Here is an 18,425-nt window from a genome sequence, read left to right on the forward strand (position 1 = left end):
GTTTTATTACAAAGTACAGTACAATGTTCATAAAATGTTTCCCAGTGTTTCTAGAACACACACTGCTGAACTGAGCACTGCAGACGAGGGGCCCACATGACCCTAACTTCAACAATGACCTCGATCCCGGAGTCAGAGGACACCTGTGACAGGCAGTGGAACGGAGAGACCAACGGTCCCTGCAGCCCACGGGGCCCAACTGCGAAACATTGACATTGTTTTCCCCAGGGGCTGAAACCCACACCCATGGTTCACAGCCCACCGAAGCCGGGACCCAGATTCCTACACGCAGGCAGAGGGCAGAGAAAACGACGCCGGACAACAGAAGTCTCTGCCACTACTTCTTGTTCCTGGGTTTTAGCTCTTCGGCTGCGTTCCGCAGGAAAATGTAATTTTTCTTTTGGGGATTATAAAATTCATGGCCCTGACAGAAGGAAAAAACCACATACTCTTATTATGAGAAAGCAAAAGTTAGCATTCTGTGGGCACTGTTCACACGCCAAGTCCCGTGTTATGTGCATGAAGCACAATCTCTCTGGAGGAACAAAACAGGTAGATAGAGAGAAAAGGCTGAGGACTTGGTGGGAATCTGCCCGCCATAACCCACCGGAAGGAACCCCCTTTTACATGTTTGTTTGTTTGTTGTTGTTTTATCCTCACCCGAGGACATTTTTCCATTTTATGTTCAGGCAGAGCGGGAGGGAGAGAGAGGAACAGAGAGAAACATCGATGTGAATGGGACAATTGAGTGGCTGCCACCCGCACGACCAACCAGAGCCGGGGACAAACTGCAACCGAGATACGTGCCCTTAGCGGGAACCGAACCCAGGTCTCTCTGGACCACAGGCTGACGCTCTAACCGCTGAGCCTAACCAGCCAGGGCTGCAAGTTTGTTGTGGGTGCCAAGGCTGTTTAGCCCACAACCCTTTCATGAGCCGAGGTGACGGCCCTCTGAGAGCAAGGACACGGGGGGCAGCAATGCTGGCTCTGACCCAGGACCCCAGGGAGAGGGCAGCGGGCGTGGTGGTCGGTGTGCCTGCCGCGCAGGCGTGGACGGGTGTGGCGGCCCAGGAACGCTCACCTTGGACCAGTCGTAGCTGGAAGCGTAGGCGAATATGTTTCCGTTGTGATTGAAGCAGCAAGCTGATATGGGCTGGTCTAACTGTTCTGACGTTTTCAGTTTTGTTCTGGCATCTTTGTCCCAAAAGCTGAATCTCCCATCAGATCCCACAGTGGCAAGGGTGCCATGAACAGGGTGGAACGAGATTCCATTGACCTGCAGGGATCAACACACACAATGAGGGGCAGAGCGAGGCGGGAGGAGAAAGCTGCTTTGGCCGGCGCATGCGTCCTGCTTCAGCTAGGGACACGGCACGTGACTGCGCTGAGCCGCTGCACCCGGTCCCAGGAACAACTAGCCACGCTCCCCGGCCAACCGCCAGCCCAGAGCCGCACCGCGTCGCGCCCCAGCACGGCCAGAAGTGAGCGTGTGTGCTAGTGGCCCGGCGCGCCCGCAGGAAGATGCCCTCTTCCCAGCACCGCCCGCGGTCCTCAGTGTGAGCAGAGCGCACAAAGCACCTCCCGCACCGGAGGGGGCGCTCTCCCCAGAAAGCCCTGAGCTTGCATTCAGAAACAGGATAGCACAGTCAACATGTTCACAAAAACACGAAACTGAAACCTATAGCGTAAGCCGTCGCCTCCGCTGTGAACGCCGTGATGGCCGTCCCCGCCTCTCATCCCACAATGACTCAGCCACCCACCTCCGAGTCTGGTTTCTATGCATTCCCAGGGTTAGGTTTCTGAAAACATACCACGTAGATGTCCTGAGGAGCTGAAGTGTTGGTTCCGTTCGATCGGTGACATTTAAAAGTAAAGTTATCTTTGGCACTGAAAAACAAAGGCCCCAGTAAATTTTCCTTTAAAAAAAAGTCTTAAGCGCAAATGCACCCGCTGACTGAGCCCACTCACGGGTTAGGGGGGTTGATGTAGTGGATGGCCACTCTGCCCTCGATGCTTCCCAAGGCGAACCCTGTTGGCTTGTTCTGCTTGTCTTTGAAAATGGCCACACATCGGTGCTGCAGTTGGAAACACGAACGACAGAAACATTTCACAAGTGGGGGGCTACATCATTTCTACCCCATTTCTGGCTTAGAACCAGGAACGTGTTCCTCAAATATGGTACCGAAGGACCCCTACACCTCCAGTAAGCACATTCTCTAACCTTCTTACGCAGAAACCGCAGGCCCCGAGCTCCGATCAGCTGCTCACTCCCCCCCCTTGAAGGCCTGGCGCCCCCCAGCGGTGCTCATGAGCCCAACCCCCACCTGACCCTGCTCTGGCGCTGGCCCCTCGTGGGGAGGAAGACCATCAGCTGGATTCTTAGCCCAGCAATGACGAGGTGGGCTCACCCCGTGTTCTGTGCCTCTGCCCCCACCGGGAAAGCGAAGTAGTGTCTACCCGGCCACCACTGGGGAACAAGGATCAAGTGGACAGTGGCTGAGCAGCACTTTCTAAACCACGAATGTGCGACGTAGCAGACATTGCACTTGACCCAACCCTGAGTCTGGGGGCCCAGAGGGTCTGCTGGACTCCATAGAAAGAGCGCACAAGAGCGCACGGCCGGCCTCCGGGGCGGAGCAGCAGGGCTAGCCCCTCTGGCCCTCCCTCCCCTCCCGGTCATGGCCACCTGGCCTCACCCCGAGGACCGCACCCTGCCCGGGCTGGACACTCAGCTTCTGCGGAGGGGACAGCAGTGTGTCGCCACGACAAGGCCGAGCAGGCAGCCTTCTAGGTGCGAAGCATGTGCTGGTTCCCTGCTTGTGCCATTTGCCCTTTAAATAAAAACCAAAGAACAGCAGGCCCCCTACTTCTGAGAGTTTTACAAAATGAATGAAAACAGACAAAGGTCTGTAAGTGCTCAGAGGACAGGAGAAGCCACAGCCCCCGCTCGGCAGAGGGCCCAATGCCTGGCGCACACCAGCGACAGCCTAACTTGGGGTACAGTTTCCCAGAACACAGCGGCAGCGACCTGGGGAAGATGGCATTCCCAAACAACAGAGAGGCCAGGGCACCTGGCGTGGGGGGCAGGAGGTGAGGCCAGACCAGACTAGGTTTTATCAAGGAGTTTGGTTTACCCAAAGGGCAATGGGGTCAGCTCTGGGTTCGAAGCCGGGGCATAGCAGGGTCACACATGCCGCAGCAAGAGCCCGTGCACTCAGGGACAGAGGATGGACTGGAGGGCCTAAACTCTTCTTGTCACTACCCGGGAAGGGAGGGGTGCAGGTGGTGCGGGAAGAGGATGTGGGGTCAGAACGAGGTGTTTTCTGGGACGAACAAGACCTGAGCGCGTTTCCACGCGAGAGGAGCAGCACCCAGGAAAGAGACAGACCCGAGGGAGCTGGCTGGCTGCTGGTGGGAGCCCGACGCCGGAGGGCACGGCCCCACCCCGAAACGCCCTGGGAGAACAGCGCCCACCAAGGAGGCAGGAGGCAGGGAGGCAGGGAAAGGTGCAGGCAGGTTCCTCGAGCCGCAGGGGGGAGAGGAGGACGCTCCCACCCACCAGCTTCTGTTTTCTGAGTAGAAGCTGCTCTGAGCTGCGTGACAAAGGCGAAAGGAGGGGGCGCCGGGAGACGCAGGGGCGAAGGTCTAAGAGCCGTGGCAAACGAAGACTGAGCTGGAGACGAAGCCGAGGCGCTGTCTGGGCACCGCGAAGGCGGCTGGCGGTGAGGCCGCGAGCTCATGTGCAGCCTGCCCACTGGGCTGTGTGGTCTTACTAAGGATCGGCCGGCTGTCGGGAAGTCTGGGGAGGGCAGGAAGCTGGCTCGTCCCGGGACGAGCGTTTGCAATCACTAGACATTTGTGTTTGTATCCTTACATTCACTCCCTTTACAAATACCTGCCGGTTTTTAAAAGTACAACTTCATGACCTGGCTGGCTTGGCTCAGATGTTAAAGCATCGGCCCGTGGACCACAGAGTCTGGGTTCGATTCCTGGTCAAGGGCACATAACTGGGTTGCAGGTTCGATCCCAGGCCCTGGTTGGGGTTGTTTGGGAGACAACCAATCAATGTCTCTCTCTCGCATTGATGTCTCTCTCTTTCTTTCTCTCTCTCCCTACCTCCCTTCCACTCTATCTAAAAAAAAGTCAACAAAAATATCTCCAGGTTTAACAACAAAAAGTACTTCATTCTGTACTGGGCGCAGGACAGGTACTAAGAACCGGCCTCCTGATCTGACCGCCGACTCACCTGGTGCTTCAGCGGAGACTCTATCCTCCTGAACTCAGAGGGCTGGTTCTCCAGCTGGTACACAATCAGCCCCCTCTCCGCAGTGGCCACCACGGCCATAGGGTAGATCTAGGGGGTGGCAGAGATGAGACTCAAATATAGGACTGTACTTTTTAAAACGATTTCCATCCCCCCAGGAGTATGCTGTTCTTATATCAAAATATTAGATCAATTTTGTTAACAGTCATATAAATAAGTCTGAATCTTTTCTAAGTTTAAAAATTCAATGACATCAACATCTCATAAAAACATAAAATCATATTTGAATAAAATAACTGATTTCCATAAGACTCGTTTCTTTAAAACTGTAAAGTAAATGAATAGAGAACACACAGGAATAGAGAAGAAATAAAAACCACCTATACCATCCTTTCAAATAAGTTGTTAATACTATGGTACGTTTTCCTTCTGAGCTTTACACAGGTATACGTATGTGTGTTTCTATATAACCCGCATCAGTAACTCAAATGTGCGTTCTAAGAATCCTAGTGACCATATTCCCTCACATGCACCTACCACAGGGTCCACTTAACCATGTCTGTCTTGCTGGCCCATTAGATCACTTCCCATGTTTCATGACATTATATACAACAAAGACCATCTGCATCCTTACTGATCTCACGACAAATTTCTACATGTGGAATTACGGGGGCAGTTGGTCCAGAACTTTGAGACTGATGACTAAATAGATGAAGAAAGTTCATGATCTCGCCCCACAGACTAGTGCACAGAGTTACTGCCTGTTCTCCTAGTCATGTGATAAATGTCATATACTGATGGCATGCAGCTACCTGCATATACTCAAAATGACAAGTGGCCAGAAACCCGACCCCAGTGCTTGCTCAGTAATTCTGGAACAAACAGAGAGCACAAATCTGGTTAAGGTGACAGGCAATCTGCACTACATGCCCTCTAGCTGCAAGATGTCAGCAGGTAAGAAATGCTCTATTTCTGCAGTAAATGTATACAGGTCAGAAACCCCTTACCATGTCGGCACAGTAACACCTCTCGGGGAGCTGCAAAACCATCATGGGGTTGGATGACCGCGTGTCCCAAAACTGAAAGGAACAGAAAAGCCCGGAAGTGACCCTCAGAGCTCAGGCCCAGAGTGACAACAAATGACTGCGTGTCAACCTGGCGGGCCACGTGGCCCTCGTGGTCTGTGTACCTTCAAAGTCTTATCCCAGCTCCCGGTCATCACACAGCTGTAGTTCGGGGCTTTGATCCAATGTATGGTTTTAACAGGAGCATCGTGCTTTCAACAAGACAAAACCGAAACAGATGAAAGTAAATGTAGCTAGCACTAAGGAGTTTTGCTCTGAAAATTCAGAGAAGGAATTAATTTAAATATTGAGGTCACACCAAACAAAAACCAAAGGGTGTTTTAATTTTAACCCTTCGCCATGACCAAAGCATCTAGAGGACATAAGAGCCCCTTCCGTTCTCAGGAACTTACTTGGATTTCGCCCACAGTTAACCAGTACATGAGAGTGAGAGTAAGCTCTTCTGGGAGGTACCAGAAATCACCAGTCGGGGACCCCACCACGGCTTTATTTACTTACCGGGATGACACGAACTAGATCAGGTGCTTCTCGCACCCAGCACTGCGATCTGAGTACAGAACGCCTTCCTGAAAGTGTCCTCCCCAGCTCAGACCTGGGTGCTAGGTTCCCTCAAGACGCTGCTTCTGCCTGTCTTAGCAGACTTCACCCAAGAAGCTGCTTGGTTCGGGGGTGCGGAAGTGCCCCCTGCTGTGCCCCCCTGAGGACAATGCCTGGAGCACAGCAGGCCCTCAGTAAATACTGGTCCAGTAAACAAGTGACCAAATGTAGTTGGTAAAAGGCAAGCCACTCAGGGTGCTGGACTGTCAAGAACGTTGAGGGCCACCTGTCACATTCGTCTTTCATGGATTTCATGTCACTACCTCCTTATGCAGCCATCCTCGTCTACGGACATGGAAGACCCTGGAGAGGGCGATCTGCGGAGCACTGGCCAGGGTGAGAAGGGTCAGAACACTGGTTCTTTCGTGCTACAGTGGGGGCTTCAGGTGCTCTTAAGTCTAACGGGCTGGCCGGTCCAGCTGCACGCTCCCGGGAACAGCACTCGCCAGCCGGAGCGCGGAGGGCGGCGGCCTCACCTGAGCGACCTGGATCGCCTGGTTACTGTTCAGGTCCCACATCTTGGCGGTCTTATCACACGAAGCCGTGAAAACTTTGCTCCCGTCCTAAAATAAAACGGAGAGAACCTGTTGTGCTAAGAAGAAGAAAATCTGTCTATATGTACATTACGATGAGGCTGAACACATCCAGGCAGGCTTTGTCCTACAACTTCTATTTTTCCAATCATTGGGGGCCACTATACTATAAATGGTTTTTAAAATAGTCATGTACAGAACTCAAAGTGAGCCAGTCAAGTGTGAAGAAGCACAAGATAATTTTTAATAAAAAGATAAAGTACGAAATGGAAAGTCTAAACCAAAGACTGGCAAATTTTTTCTTAAAGGACTACTAAGCAGTAAATACTGAAATCTTCCCAGTTCTCTGTTCTAACTCCTCACCTCGGCCACTGTAGCGGGAAGCGGCCACCACGTTACGTAAGTGAATGAGCACAGCTGCTCCGCTAAAACTGTTCACACACACAGACAATGGCCACCTTCGGCCCGTGGGCCCCCGTCTGCTATTCTGTTGTCATTATTATCTTCATTTGGTAGCGAGCACCATGCTAGTCACTTTATGCAGCTAATCCGGCAGCACAAATTTCCACCGCCTGAAACTCTTCCTTTCTATACCCCTCCTAAGCGATCACGAGTCCCATGAGCACAGGACCCGCCGACCTCGGAGACTCTGATTCCATTACACCCCCAGGGCTTTCGGACTAGAGGTGCCTGGTAACTATTTGCTGAATTAAATGCTATTGTCTGTTGTAACCATTACTATTACCTTCACTTGATATGTGAGGAAACAGACACAAAGAGATTACGTAACTTGCCAAAGTCAAAAAGCTGGAGGAGACAGAGGCGAAACTCGACCCTGAGCCCAGACGAGACAATGCGGGAGAGGCTACAGGCACAGGGCTCACTTTTCCTTTACAATTCAGCTCAATTCTTGCCTCCTCGCTGACGCATTTGAGCCGTCCTTCCAAACTCGACAGGCTCCGTGTTCCCTCCAGCCTCTAGACCAGCTCCCTGGTTAGAACTCCTCACTCAAGCCTGAGTCCTCCACGCGACGAGGCAGTTTGGAGAAAGGGAACAGGCTGCATTCATTCGGTAAATGCCAAAAGCCACTCAGTAACATTCAGGCAGCAGAATTCCTGTATCAGTTACTCTACTTCTTGTCACACTTTATAAGAAAGTTTACAGTTCTGACCCATTACCAGGTCAGTAAAGAAAGACTGGCAAATTAATTTAGAAATTAAATTTCCCACGTGTACATTGAAAGGCAGTTATATCTGTAATAAGTGCATCACTTTTCAAACTGCTTGCATCTACTGGACACCTATCGGCTTCCGACGGTCAGCCAGGGCCTCTGTTCTCTCTGTACCTGCTCAGCCACCAGGCAGGGGCAGGAGCGGGAGGGGCTGGGCCGTCAGTCCGGCTCCTCCTTTTCTGGGGTGGGCCCTGGACAGCTGCAGCTCTCTGCGCCTGGCCACCCATCCTTCACCTCCTTAAATTCTCCCCAATCAACAACAAACAGCAACTTGACCATGTTTGCTCATGTAGCTGATATCTAGGAAGTTAAAGGGAATTCCAAAAAAACCAAATGTCTTCAAGTGTCTAATAACAGGAAAGGATTTCACCACTAGGATTTGTTTTCTGACATAGTACATGTCTAATTTTAAAACAACGTAAGCTCATGGAATATTTAGAAGTAGGAAAGGCTTCAAGAAAAATCCCTTGTTCAAGGTGACATGTCAATAAAATGATGGATCTTTTTTTAAGCCAGAAAAGCTTTCACAGATATTAACTAAAGCCAACGCTGATGACATCAGGAACGTTAATAAACTACGCTGTGTACACACAGACATGTAGGATTCCTTCCATGTGGATCACACCTATTATCTGTGTTTGGCGCTATAGAAAAATAAACACGCAAACATTCTGAACACACGTGCTCTACGCAGAAGGAGACGTGAGAACGGAAGGGCACGCACATCGCTCCAGCAGACCCCGAGCACGGGCCCAGCGTGCATCTGCTGGGCTTTCGGGATGGTCTGTCCACTGTCCTGGACTTCCCAGCAGCGAACCTATGGTGATAAGACAAGTTAAGCAAACATAGTAATTCATGATAAGTTACGTGCATTTAACGACTAGTAACTAGTGGAGTACAATTTAAATAAATATGGACTTCTATCAGCCTACTTATTTAACTCTACGAATAAAGCAATTGAAAAGTATATACAAGTAGCTATTTTCCTATTCCTATTTCTAAGCCATTAAAATACACATATTCTTCTGCTTCCACCTACAACCAGATGATTTTCTCATCACAGCTACGAGCTATGTCTGTCTTCTAAAGTAGAATGTCACCCATGACCATTCAGAGAACCAAACCAAAGCAGAGATGTATCTTTCTTCTCTGAATACTTTCCTTTGACCTTATATATCCTTTTCCCCTGATTACATAGCAGTCAACTAGTTGTCTGGTGGGATGAGGGTGACTTTTATTGTCTTGTCATATTTACAAAATCTCTAAGTAAAATGCATTACCTTTTGGGCTCTTTTGTTGTACACAGCAGGCAGGTATAATGCCTGTCAGACTCTGTGCCATACCTCCAACTGAAAAAGTGTTTCATGTGCCTGCAGAACACTTTCAGGGTGCCTCGGAGGGAGCGTGGGTGACCCAGCATGGACCAGGTGCACTGTCAGCGAACACTACAGCTGTGGGATTGTTTCCAGATACTCACCTAGAGGAGTTTCTGAGCCACCCATAGGACTGTGCTTTCTTAACAAAACTCAACGTGCCAAGAAGTTTCGTCTGCCTACTCAGAAGGGTGCACACCCTCTAACTGGTTCATTTATTAAAGTTTATTTATTTAGATATACTAAAATATTTCTACAGAAAATTGTCAAGATAGGAGAGTTCCCATACACCCCACATCCAGTTTCCTTCTTGTGTGTGTCACCATGGGTAAGTCTTAATTCAGCTCTACCCCTCGCGTGGGAGAGGACAGCAGAAAGGAAAGCTAACCTGCCTATTCAGAGACACGACTTACAGACCACACGCGCAAGGAGCACTTACGTCGTTAGCCCACGATCCTGCAATAAGAAAGTTCCCCGGCAAGGTTGGTGGACTAAAAGATAGACAAGCAATGCTATCATCAGGAGAAGATGTTACTTCGATGTCCTGCGTGGGGGGAAAGGGCAACGTTAAATGTATGCAGCATCCCGGTCTCATCCCAAATTGCTGTCTTTCTCACTGAACACCTCATGGTGGACTTCCCTCATGCTCAAGACCTAACTGAATCAGACCTGTCTAACTTTGCTCAGAGTGACAAGAACGCACCAGTGGTGATACACCAGCACAACCACGTTTCCAGACCAGACGAGGCCCACGGATTCATTCTCGCCCAAGTGCTGATCGCAGCCACCGCCTGCCCCCCCCCCCCGCCCCAGAGACTCAGATTCAACAGTGTGGGCCGGGCCTCGGGTGACTCTGGTGATAGGGACAGTCAGGGGAGCAGGACCCAATGCAGTGGACATACAGTCCCTGTGCGCCAATGTTTGAGAAAGCGCTCAACGTCCCGAGCTTCCCCCCCACAGGAGGCCCCCAGGCTGTTTCTCAGCTCACTGCTGTGGGGAGCCCTGGCCTGCGCTCTCTGGACAAACGCCGTGTCGCCCAGTGCAGTACCTTCATCGGGTTGTGGTTATCTGTGGTTGTGCTGCCGAACATGCTGGTCCCACTAGTTCCAAAACCCGAGGTTGTTCCAAACAGACTCATTTTGGCCCTAAAAATAATGGAAAATGTTAAGGACAAGTCCTTTCTTAGTAATAAATACCCCCAAGAGGTAATACAAAGCTAATTAAGGCACAGAAGGGAAACAGAGGCGCCAGGCTTGGTGCTGGGTCTCTCTTTTGAAAAGATCTAAATATGTGATAAGTGGAGTGCTTTTCAAAAAGAAACTTTCTGTTTTAGAATAGTTTTAGATTTACAGAAAATTGTAAAGCTAGGAGCGTTCCCACATACCCACACCCAGTTTCCTTCTCACATGTCACCACGAATAAGCCAGGACTGACACATTACAGCAGAGTACTTCTGTCACCAGCTAGGCATAAACTAGTTTATACTTTACAGTTAGACACCGAGCTGAGCATCAGGATACAACAGCCAACCAGCAGAAGGTCCCATTCCCCGGGTTCCCACTTAGTGCGAACCTTACTAGTCTCTGCATGCTGGTCTAGGTCAATGTCTCCGCAGAAGTTACTTAGAAAAGCAACCAGTCCTGGTTGCAATTCAGCAATTTCTTTTTGAAGTTTTAAAAAGTAACCCACTTTGGTCTGCTTGAGCACAGGCCTCCCATTATGTGCGGACATTTGCAACAAGAATCCCCTTATTCTAAGTCCTTAGTAAGCCCACCAGGGTTTGTACTATATTTCTGCTGGGACCCTGCTCTCAGCAGGCCTGACTTTCCTGCTCTGTAAATATAAAATAAGTCAACCTTCTTCAGGGGTGTCTGAGGGTCCTGGTAGGAAGTGCAGTGTCAAGCTCATCGTGGGCACAACAAACACCTCTCTCTGCAGGAGAAAGTCTGAGTGTCACAACTCCCTGGTGACTCGTGCAGGTTGGTGCCACATTCCAATTCTCTCTGGCCAGCAGACTTCTTTTTAAATCCTTATCTGAGGATATTTCTCCATTGATTTTCAGATAAGGAGGGAGAGAAATATTGATTGGCTGCCTCCTGCACAATCCTGAGGGCCAGGGATCGAACTGCAACCAAGGTACGTTCCCTTGACTGGAATCAAACCCATGACTCTCTGATCTGCGGACTGATGCGCTAACCACTGAACCAAACAGGCCAGGGCCCAGCTAGCAAACTTTTAAACGGAGAAGTCTACATGTCAGTCACCTCTCCCAAAGGAGCCTAGGAGCTGAGTGGCCTCCTCTCCAACAAGGGTAGCACCTCTGAAGACAACAGAATGGGGAACTGCTAGGAATTCTGGAAAGGCATTTTGAGTTTCCTGAGCTTCGTGAGAAATAAGCCGGCGCTGACGTGCTCAGAAGCAGCTGCAGCCCTGAGTACATTAGTATCTCAGGAAGCGACCGTGAGAGGTGGTGCTTGCCTCTACCCTGCTGTGAAGGCTGGCAGTGTGCTCAGAACCCCAGTTAACTGCCTGGGCGAACAAAGCTGTGGCCAGGCTTCTGCCAGCAGGGTCCGGGAACTAGCGATAGGGCTTTGGCCATGTAATTTAGCCTTAATTTTCTCATCCGTAGAAACAGAGTCACTGAAATCCACTTCACGGGGTTATGAACACCAAGTGAGCGCACACAGTGCCTGAAGTCTTACTTCTGTCCCTGCTGCGTCAACCACCAAGGTGAGAGAGGATATTTCTGCCATTGGGAAAGAGCACAGGTCAGTCAAGTATTTATCAGCCTCTGTGGACCACATGGGATGCAGGGCACTGGGAACCCTCCTTCGGAAGACACCTGTCCACCTCCCACTGACCCACTCTCCTCCCACTCTGCCCTCCAGCCATACTCTCTGCCGCTTCCTTTCCTTTCCGCCCTGAACACAGTGGCTCACCCCGGCCTCTGAGGTTCCCACTAGCTGTTCCTGGGATAACTCACCCTCCCAGACCTCCAGCTGTCAGTCTGAAGCTTCAGGTTCCAGCCCAAAAGGTGCCTCCTGAGAACTTTTGGAGGTTCTAGCAGAGATGTTCTAAAACTGCACCGTGGTGACTTCACACAACTGCTTTAAACTCCCCAAACGCATCAAAATGTACACAAGAGTGTAACTTACAATAAAGCTCTCAGATGTAGCTTTTAAAAACAAAACAAAACAAAAAAACCTGCTCAGAGGCTTCCCTGCCTTCCTAATTTAACACACCCCACCTTCCATCACCCACACCCTGTTCCCTTCCTCGCACCCGCCACGACCTGGCGTTTCTTCGCAATCAGCCTCGTCCCCAGGAGAACTGCCAGGTGCAAAGGCGCCGAGACCTGCCAGGGTTCTTCCCTGAGCCGCCCCTGGCCGCGCGCAGCACGGGGCCTGGCCCGGGGCGGCGGGTATCGACGGGCACCAGCCCGGGGCCGTGCGAGGCTACGGGATAAATCCCAGGCGGGGGAAGACACGGACCGGGAGACAGACCCGGCTTCCGGGAGTGACCAGGGCACCGGGGCCCTGGGCGGGACGACGTGGGGGGCGAAGGGTGCGGCCCGGGGCAGAACGCGCCGGCCGGGTCCGGGAGGCGGCGCGAGTCCGACGAGAAGCCCGAAGTACGCGGGAAGCGGCGGAGGCTTCAGACGCTGCCTCCGAGTCTGTGCCCCTTCCCGGTGCCTCGGTTTCCCCGCGAGAGAAACGAGGGGCGGAGACCCGAGGGGACCGTTCAGGCCCCTTCCAGCTGACGTCACTCCCAGGGACCACCAAGGGGCTTCTCAACAGGCCGGCTCGCCGAGGGCGCACTCCGCCGGGGAGGGGGACCTGGCCTCGGCGGCGCCATGGCGGCGGGTACCAAGGGGAGCGGCACGGGGGCTACCTGAGAGTCGCACTGCGGCGAGAAGCCGGCTGCGGGGACCGGAGGGACTGGAGCCTGCGACCCCGCTCCGGCGCGATGGAGGCGAGGGCGAGATGGCGCGAACAAGAAGCCTGAGAGCCCGGGACTTCCCCACGCCGGCGGAGGAAACTGCCCCGACTACCGTGGAGACATCGCGCACGCGCCCCGAGCCACTTCCGGTGTCGCCCGGAAGCCAAGGCCGAAAGAAAGAAGCTCCTCCTCCCGCGAGGCGACGGCACATGCGCACAAGCGCTACCGACGCTGAGAGGAGATTCTCGTGCCAGCGGCTTGCGGATTGGCGGGGAGTTCCCGTGGCCGACGGCAAGGGCCGCGGCGCCGGTTTTGATAAATCCGCAGCCCTGGCTGATGGTGGTTTCCTCTAGTGCGTGAAGAGTCTCGCAGAATTCTGATTGCAGCCAATTCAAGCCCAAGGCCACCCTCCGAGAAGCTGATGGGACACTGCGCCGGGTCCTGCCATGACTTCCCCGTGTGCCCGAGGGGTATCCTGAGCCGGCGGGGCTCCCTGGACCTCAGCTTCCTGCTGCAGAATGGGGGTACTGATGCCTCATTTGCAGGGCAGTTCTTAATTTGGTTCAAGTGACGTAACATACGAAAGCCTTTTGGTAAATGTAAGAGTCCATAAGAATGTCCAGGGGCCGTTAGGACACGTGCCAACTGCTAATATTCCAGCTGGTCGCTTTCCCCCGCTTTCGGGGTTGTCCGGAACCGGGAGGGAGGAAGGGGAAAGGAGCCCCGGAGTTTGTGATAGATACGTGCGCTGGATTTTCTCCTTCACTACTCTGTGGGCTGCCTACCTAGAGCCTCGACGTCTGCAGGGAGTGATGGGATCCGGGGGATCTTGTTATAAAATGTACATTTAGTAGGTCCAGGGTGGCCCCCCAGAGCCCACACTTCTAGCCTCCCAGCTCGGGTTGCAGGGATCTAGAACAAGTATTTAGAATCACTTAAGGGGGCTTTAAAACGCTCTGATGCCTGGGCCTCATCTTCAGATTCTGATTTAGGTGGAACTGAGGAAATTAATATTTTTTAAAAATCTCCCAGGTGATTCTAAGATGAGGCCAAGATTGAGAACCTGTGGTCTAGATGCTGCTGCTGCTGATGATGAAGAAAAATAGCTCTTTTGAACACTAGATGATCCCACTCCTGTAATTTCCCGACCAGCCCTATGAATGAGGTCGTTACTGTAATAATCTCCACTTTATAGAAAAGGAAAATGCGGCGGAGAGAGGTGACGTGACGTGTCAAAAATGACACAGCTGTTAGGCAGTAGAGCCAATGAAGTCTGCCCTGTGCCTAACTAACTCCTCTACCTGCAAAACCTGGGTATCTTCTACAAGTCCTGCCTCCTCAAGGACACCTGTCCTCATTCTTTCCCAATGGGATCATCTAGGACTCTCTCTCCTTTAAACTCTCAGAGCCTTCTCAGAGCTGTCTCTGCTTGTCATATTCGGCCTCATAAAACGGTGTATTTGTGCCCTGGCCAGTGTAGCTCAGTTGGTTAAGTGTCCTCCCATGCACCAAAGGGTTGCTGGTTCGATTCCTGGTCAGAGCACATGCCTGGGTTGTGGGCTTGGTCCCTGGTCGGGGGTGTGCAGGAGGCATCCAGTCAATATGTCTGTCTCACATCATCACATCAGTGTTTCTCTCTCTGTCTCTGTCCCCTCTCCCTTCCTCTCTCAAATCAATTTTTAAAAACATGTTAAAAAACAGCCCTGGCCAGTTTGGCTCGGCGGTTAAGAGCGTCGGCCTGTGGTCCGGAGAGACCTGGGTTCGGTTCCCGCTAAGGGCACGTACCTCGGTTGCAGTTTGTCCCTGGCCCTGGTTGAGTCGTGCGGGTGGCAACCACTCGATGTGTCCCTTTCGCATAGATGTTTCTCTCTCTCTCTCTCTCCCTCCCACTCTATCTGAACGAAAAATGGAAAAAATGTCCTTGGGTGAAGATAAAACACCAACCAAACAAAAAAACAGTGTATTTGCCTTGTCTAGCTTCCTAGATCTTAAACATTGTGCCTTACTCCCATGTACATCTTTTGCAGCAGCAAATACAGCATCTTATATATATTCGGAGTTAATATTTGTTGAATGATATTGTTCTATGCACAAGAAATCTTTCAGAAGCATCTATTACAATACAGATCCTTGTATAATACAGATGATTCAGCATATGTTCAAAACGCTCTCTGCTACATAGGATTCTAGTTGACAAGCTGCTTTTGCACAGACCATCAGTGGAGAACTGCAGCAGCATGGTCACTCGAAACAGTAATAACTACCTTTCCTTGACTCTTCCTACAGGGTATTACGCAAACACACACTTGCCATGAACTATCTCATTTAGTCATCACAATGACTCTTGTTATCCCATTTTATGGTTGATGAAACCAAAGCCAGGTAACTTGTCCCAGCCACAGAGGCAATGAACAGAAGTGGATTTGGGATGCAAGCTGCCTGTCCCCCAAAGCAGACTCTGCACCTCCACAGATGGCAGACTGTGGTGAGTCATTACACTTTCCCACCTTAGGAACAAGAAGGGAGAGCATTACAGTCTGCACCTATGGATATGCTTTTATTGAGCCACAGATCATAGGTGGAAAGTTATTAAAAGTAAATAATGAAAATTACATTTTGGTCATGGCTACCATTCACACGGAAACCCTTTTCACGGGGACATTGTGAATGGCTGTTGATATTCCATTGCTAGGTGAGTGTACGCTGTTTGGAATCTTCTGTCGGTTCCTTTTCATTAGAAGTGATCTTTAATTCTTAAAATTTTAAAAATGTTAACATATTGTGTAAGGTTTTGTAAATGTAGCTCAGTTGCAAAGCAGCACACGTTAAATGTAACTTTACAAGGAATTGGGGACATCCAAAATGGATCCCTGCCAAGTACTCAGTCTCACACAAATCCTCACAGTTTTTCCCAACCTCTTTTGTTGTGTCTCAGACTCTCACTCCATCCCTTAAAACAATGACTTGAAAATGTTATAAAGAAATGTCCACCCCAGATAGTGGAAGGATTTGAGAGCACAGTAGAGCTTCTGCCAGCAGAGGGCGACCTTGGCTTGTTTTTACAGGATTGTTTTCTTGGGACATACAGACTGTCAGTTTACTGGTGAACAGAAGTAACGTTTCTCAATACTTTCCTACAAAAACATTCTGTTGAAAATATTTTTTTAGTGCACATGTGCATGTGGCTTGGCTTTGAAAGCATTTTTTTTTTTCTTTTCGGCCCCACTGAACAGATATCTACATCAAACCACTCAACTAGACACTCTTGTTAAAGGATGTCAGAGACGGAAATCTCGGAGTGTTTTTGCCTGTTTTGTAGAAAGTGCAATATGCTTGCTTTCCCATGAAATCGTGACTTCTGAAATCACTTAGCTTCATCAGTGATGACAGTTACGTTTCCCAGAAACGTGAGGATATCACAGGAGCTTTTATTTTACTAGGGTGATTATGAGCCTTTAAGGAAAAAAGATTCTCCGAACATCTTTTTGTTGCACGGGTTTTTATTACTTTAATTATAAACAGATTCCAGTTCAAATGTGCTTCTTGATTAAAATTATGGAAGTATTTAAAGTAAATACAGTAGATGGTGGTAGAGGGGATGTCAGTTGCCATTTTAAATAGCTGCCTATTTTTCAATAATCCTTTTTGGAAGCAAATCTTAAGAATCCGAATTCTTGATGATTCCCAAATAGCTCCTCACGTTGATTGTTCATCTGCATCTAATAAAGATAGGTAGTGATGCCAGACTATCATGTGTTTTTCTTCCATTTTCCCTTCCCAAATAAGATTTTTAAAGTAAATTTCCAATCATAAACTTGAGATGAATTTAATAATCCAAACTGAATGTATCTGTAAGACTTTTTCAAATTTATTTTTGAATTTTAGTGACTGTAGATTTTTCATTTCTTCCCATTTTGACAGTATTATCCTGATCCAGAGATTCTGGAGCTTAATCATTTATTTCTAAGTTAGTGATCTTCTTTACAAAATTTGTCAATATTTAATGATATAATTAGATGTTAGTGGAAGATGTGTGGTATAAATTCAAAGAAAAAAATTGTGATTTGTAAAATTTTTTGCTAGAATTTTTGATAGTCTCACAAGCAAGTCAACGGTGTAGCAGAATGTTCTCAAAATGAAATATTTAGTTGCAATGTGACCAGGGAATATAACGTAATTGACGCCACAGGTTTGGCATGGGGGGACTTGATTTGACACCTAGCCAACAGGAAGAATTGCAGACCTTTCCCGAGCAGTGCACCCTCGGCCACGTGGAACACGTTACATGGACAAGTGTCATGGTTACAGCATGGGCTTTGGAGCCAGACTCTCTGGGTGAAGTCCGAGCTCTGCTGCTTAGCAATTGTGTGACCTTGATAAAGCTACTTAACCTCTCTGTACCTTTGTTGTCTCATTGGTAAAATAAGGATGGTAAGAAAGCTACCTAGCTTGTGGGGTTTCTGTGAGGATGGAATTAATGTTTGTAAAGCAGCTAGAAAAAATACCTGGCACAGAATGTGTTATATAAATTATTCCATCACCTTACTAGAGCCTCTTGAGCAGGGCCAGCTTCACAGGCATGCGACCTGTGTGGTCACACAGGCTCCATGCTAAGAAGGGCCTGTGCTTGGTTTAACTCTCTGCTGCTATCTTGAGATTCTTTTTTTTTTTATCCTCACCCGAGGACATTTTTCCATTTTTTGTACAGATAGAGTGGGAGGGAGAGAGAGGAAGAGACAGAGAGAGAGAAACATTGACGTGAAGGGACACATCGAGTGGCTGCCACCGCACGACCAACCAGGGCCGGGGACAAACTGCAACCGAAGTACGTGCCCTTAGCGGGAACCGAACCCGGGTCTCTCCGGACCGCAGGCCGATGCTCTAACCGCTGAGCCAAACCGGCCAGGGCTATCTTGAGATTCTTAATACCTTTTGAACAAGGGACCCCATGCTTACATCGTGCACTGGCCCCTGCACATTCAGTCCTGGTCCTGCTCTTGTGGTAGGAAGTGTCCCCATTCAGCCACGTTCTGTCTACGTGGCTTTGGACAAGCAACAGCCTCCGTGTTCTCACCTGTAAACTGCAGGTATAATAGGTTCCGGGAGACAAGATTCTTGAGCAAGTTAAATAAGATAATGTGTAAGCAGTGACTGGCACATACAAGTTCCCAGAAATGGTATCTATTATTATTATTAACATTTACCTTGAAAAAATAAGCAGCTTCTTAAACTTCTGTATTTCACTTCTTGAAATCACTTCTGTATTTCAATAAATACATATTCTTGCTCACAATGACAAGAAACATTTTAGTACATTAACAGTTTATTGAAAGTACAGAATAAAATCATAAACCCATCTGGAAAAATTAAAAGGTTTATGAAGGTGATAGATCACATCTTTAC

General features: G+C 49.6%; 1 protein-coding gene across 5 annotated transcripts; it reads right to left on the reverse strand.

The window, feature by feature from the left end:
• On the reverse strand, window positions 1-13,137 carry RAE1 (ribonucleic acid export 1). Of its 5 annotated transcripts, none has more exons than XM_036245276.1 (12): window positions 12,975-13,135; window positions 10,132-10,228; window positions 9,523-9,627; window positions 8,435-8,527; window positions 6,423-6,509; window positions 5,454-5,540; window positions 5,272-5,343; window positions 4,247-4,354; window positions 1,969-2,075; window positions 1,812-1,887; window positions 1,082-1,276; window positions 13-424 (listed from the first exon to the last, which is right to left on the reverse strand). In XM_036245276.1, the coding sequence occupies exons 2-12, from the start codon at window positions 10,219-10,221 to the stop codon at window positions 338-340; spliced, it is 1,107 nt and encodes a 368-aa protein (XP_036101169.1). In that variant the 5' UTR covers window positions 10,222-10,228; window positions 12,975-13,135; the 3' UTR covers window positions 13-337. The 5 variants fall into 5 exon arrangements, with proteins under 5 accessions (XP_036101173.1, XP_036101171.1, XP_036101172.1 ...); XM_036245277.1 differs by lacking the exon at window positions 12,975-13,135 and adding an exon at window positions 10,940-11,068; XM_036245278.1 differs by lacking the exon at window positions 5,454-5,540 and having other exon boundaries at window positions 7-424; window positions 12,975-13,137.
• Window positions 13,138-18,425: the final 5,288 nt, after the last annotated feature.

This window comes from Molossus molossus, unplaced genomic scaffold (assembly GCF_014108415.1).
Source record: "Molossus molossus isolate mMolMol1 unplaced genomic scaffold, mMolMol1.p scaffold_m16_p_6, whole genome shotgun sequence".
NCBI classification, from domain to species: domain Eukaryota; kingdom Metazoa; phylum Chordata; class Mammalia; order Chiroptera; family Molossidae; genus Molossus; species Molossus molossus.

What these genes read in the sequence shown, in the direction of transcription:
- RAE1 (XM_036245276.1), bottom strand. Translation starts at nt 10,221, where the DNA reads ATGAGTCTGTTTGGAACAACCTCGGGTTTTGGAACTAGTGGGACCAGC. An exon ending in TACATCAACCCCCCTAACCC is followed by an intron (nt 1,888 to 1,968) that starts GTGAGTGGGCTC and finishes TTTGTTTTTCAG; the next exon opens with TGCCAAAGATAACTTTACTT. An exon ending in CTCCTCAGGACATCTACGTG is followed by an intron (nt 1,277 to 1,811) that starts GTATGTTTTCAG and finishes TGATCCCTGCAG; the next exon opens with GTCAATGGAATCTCGTTCCA.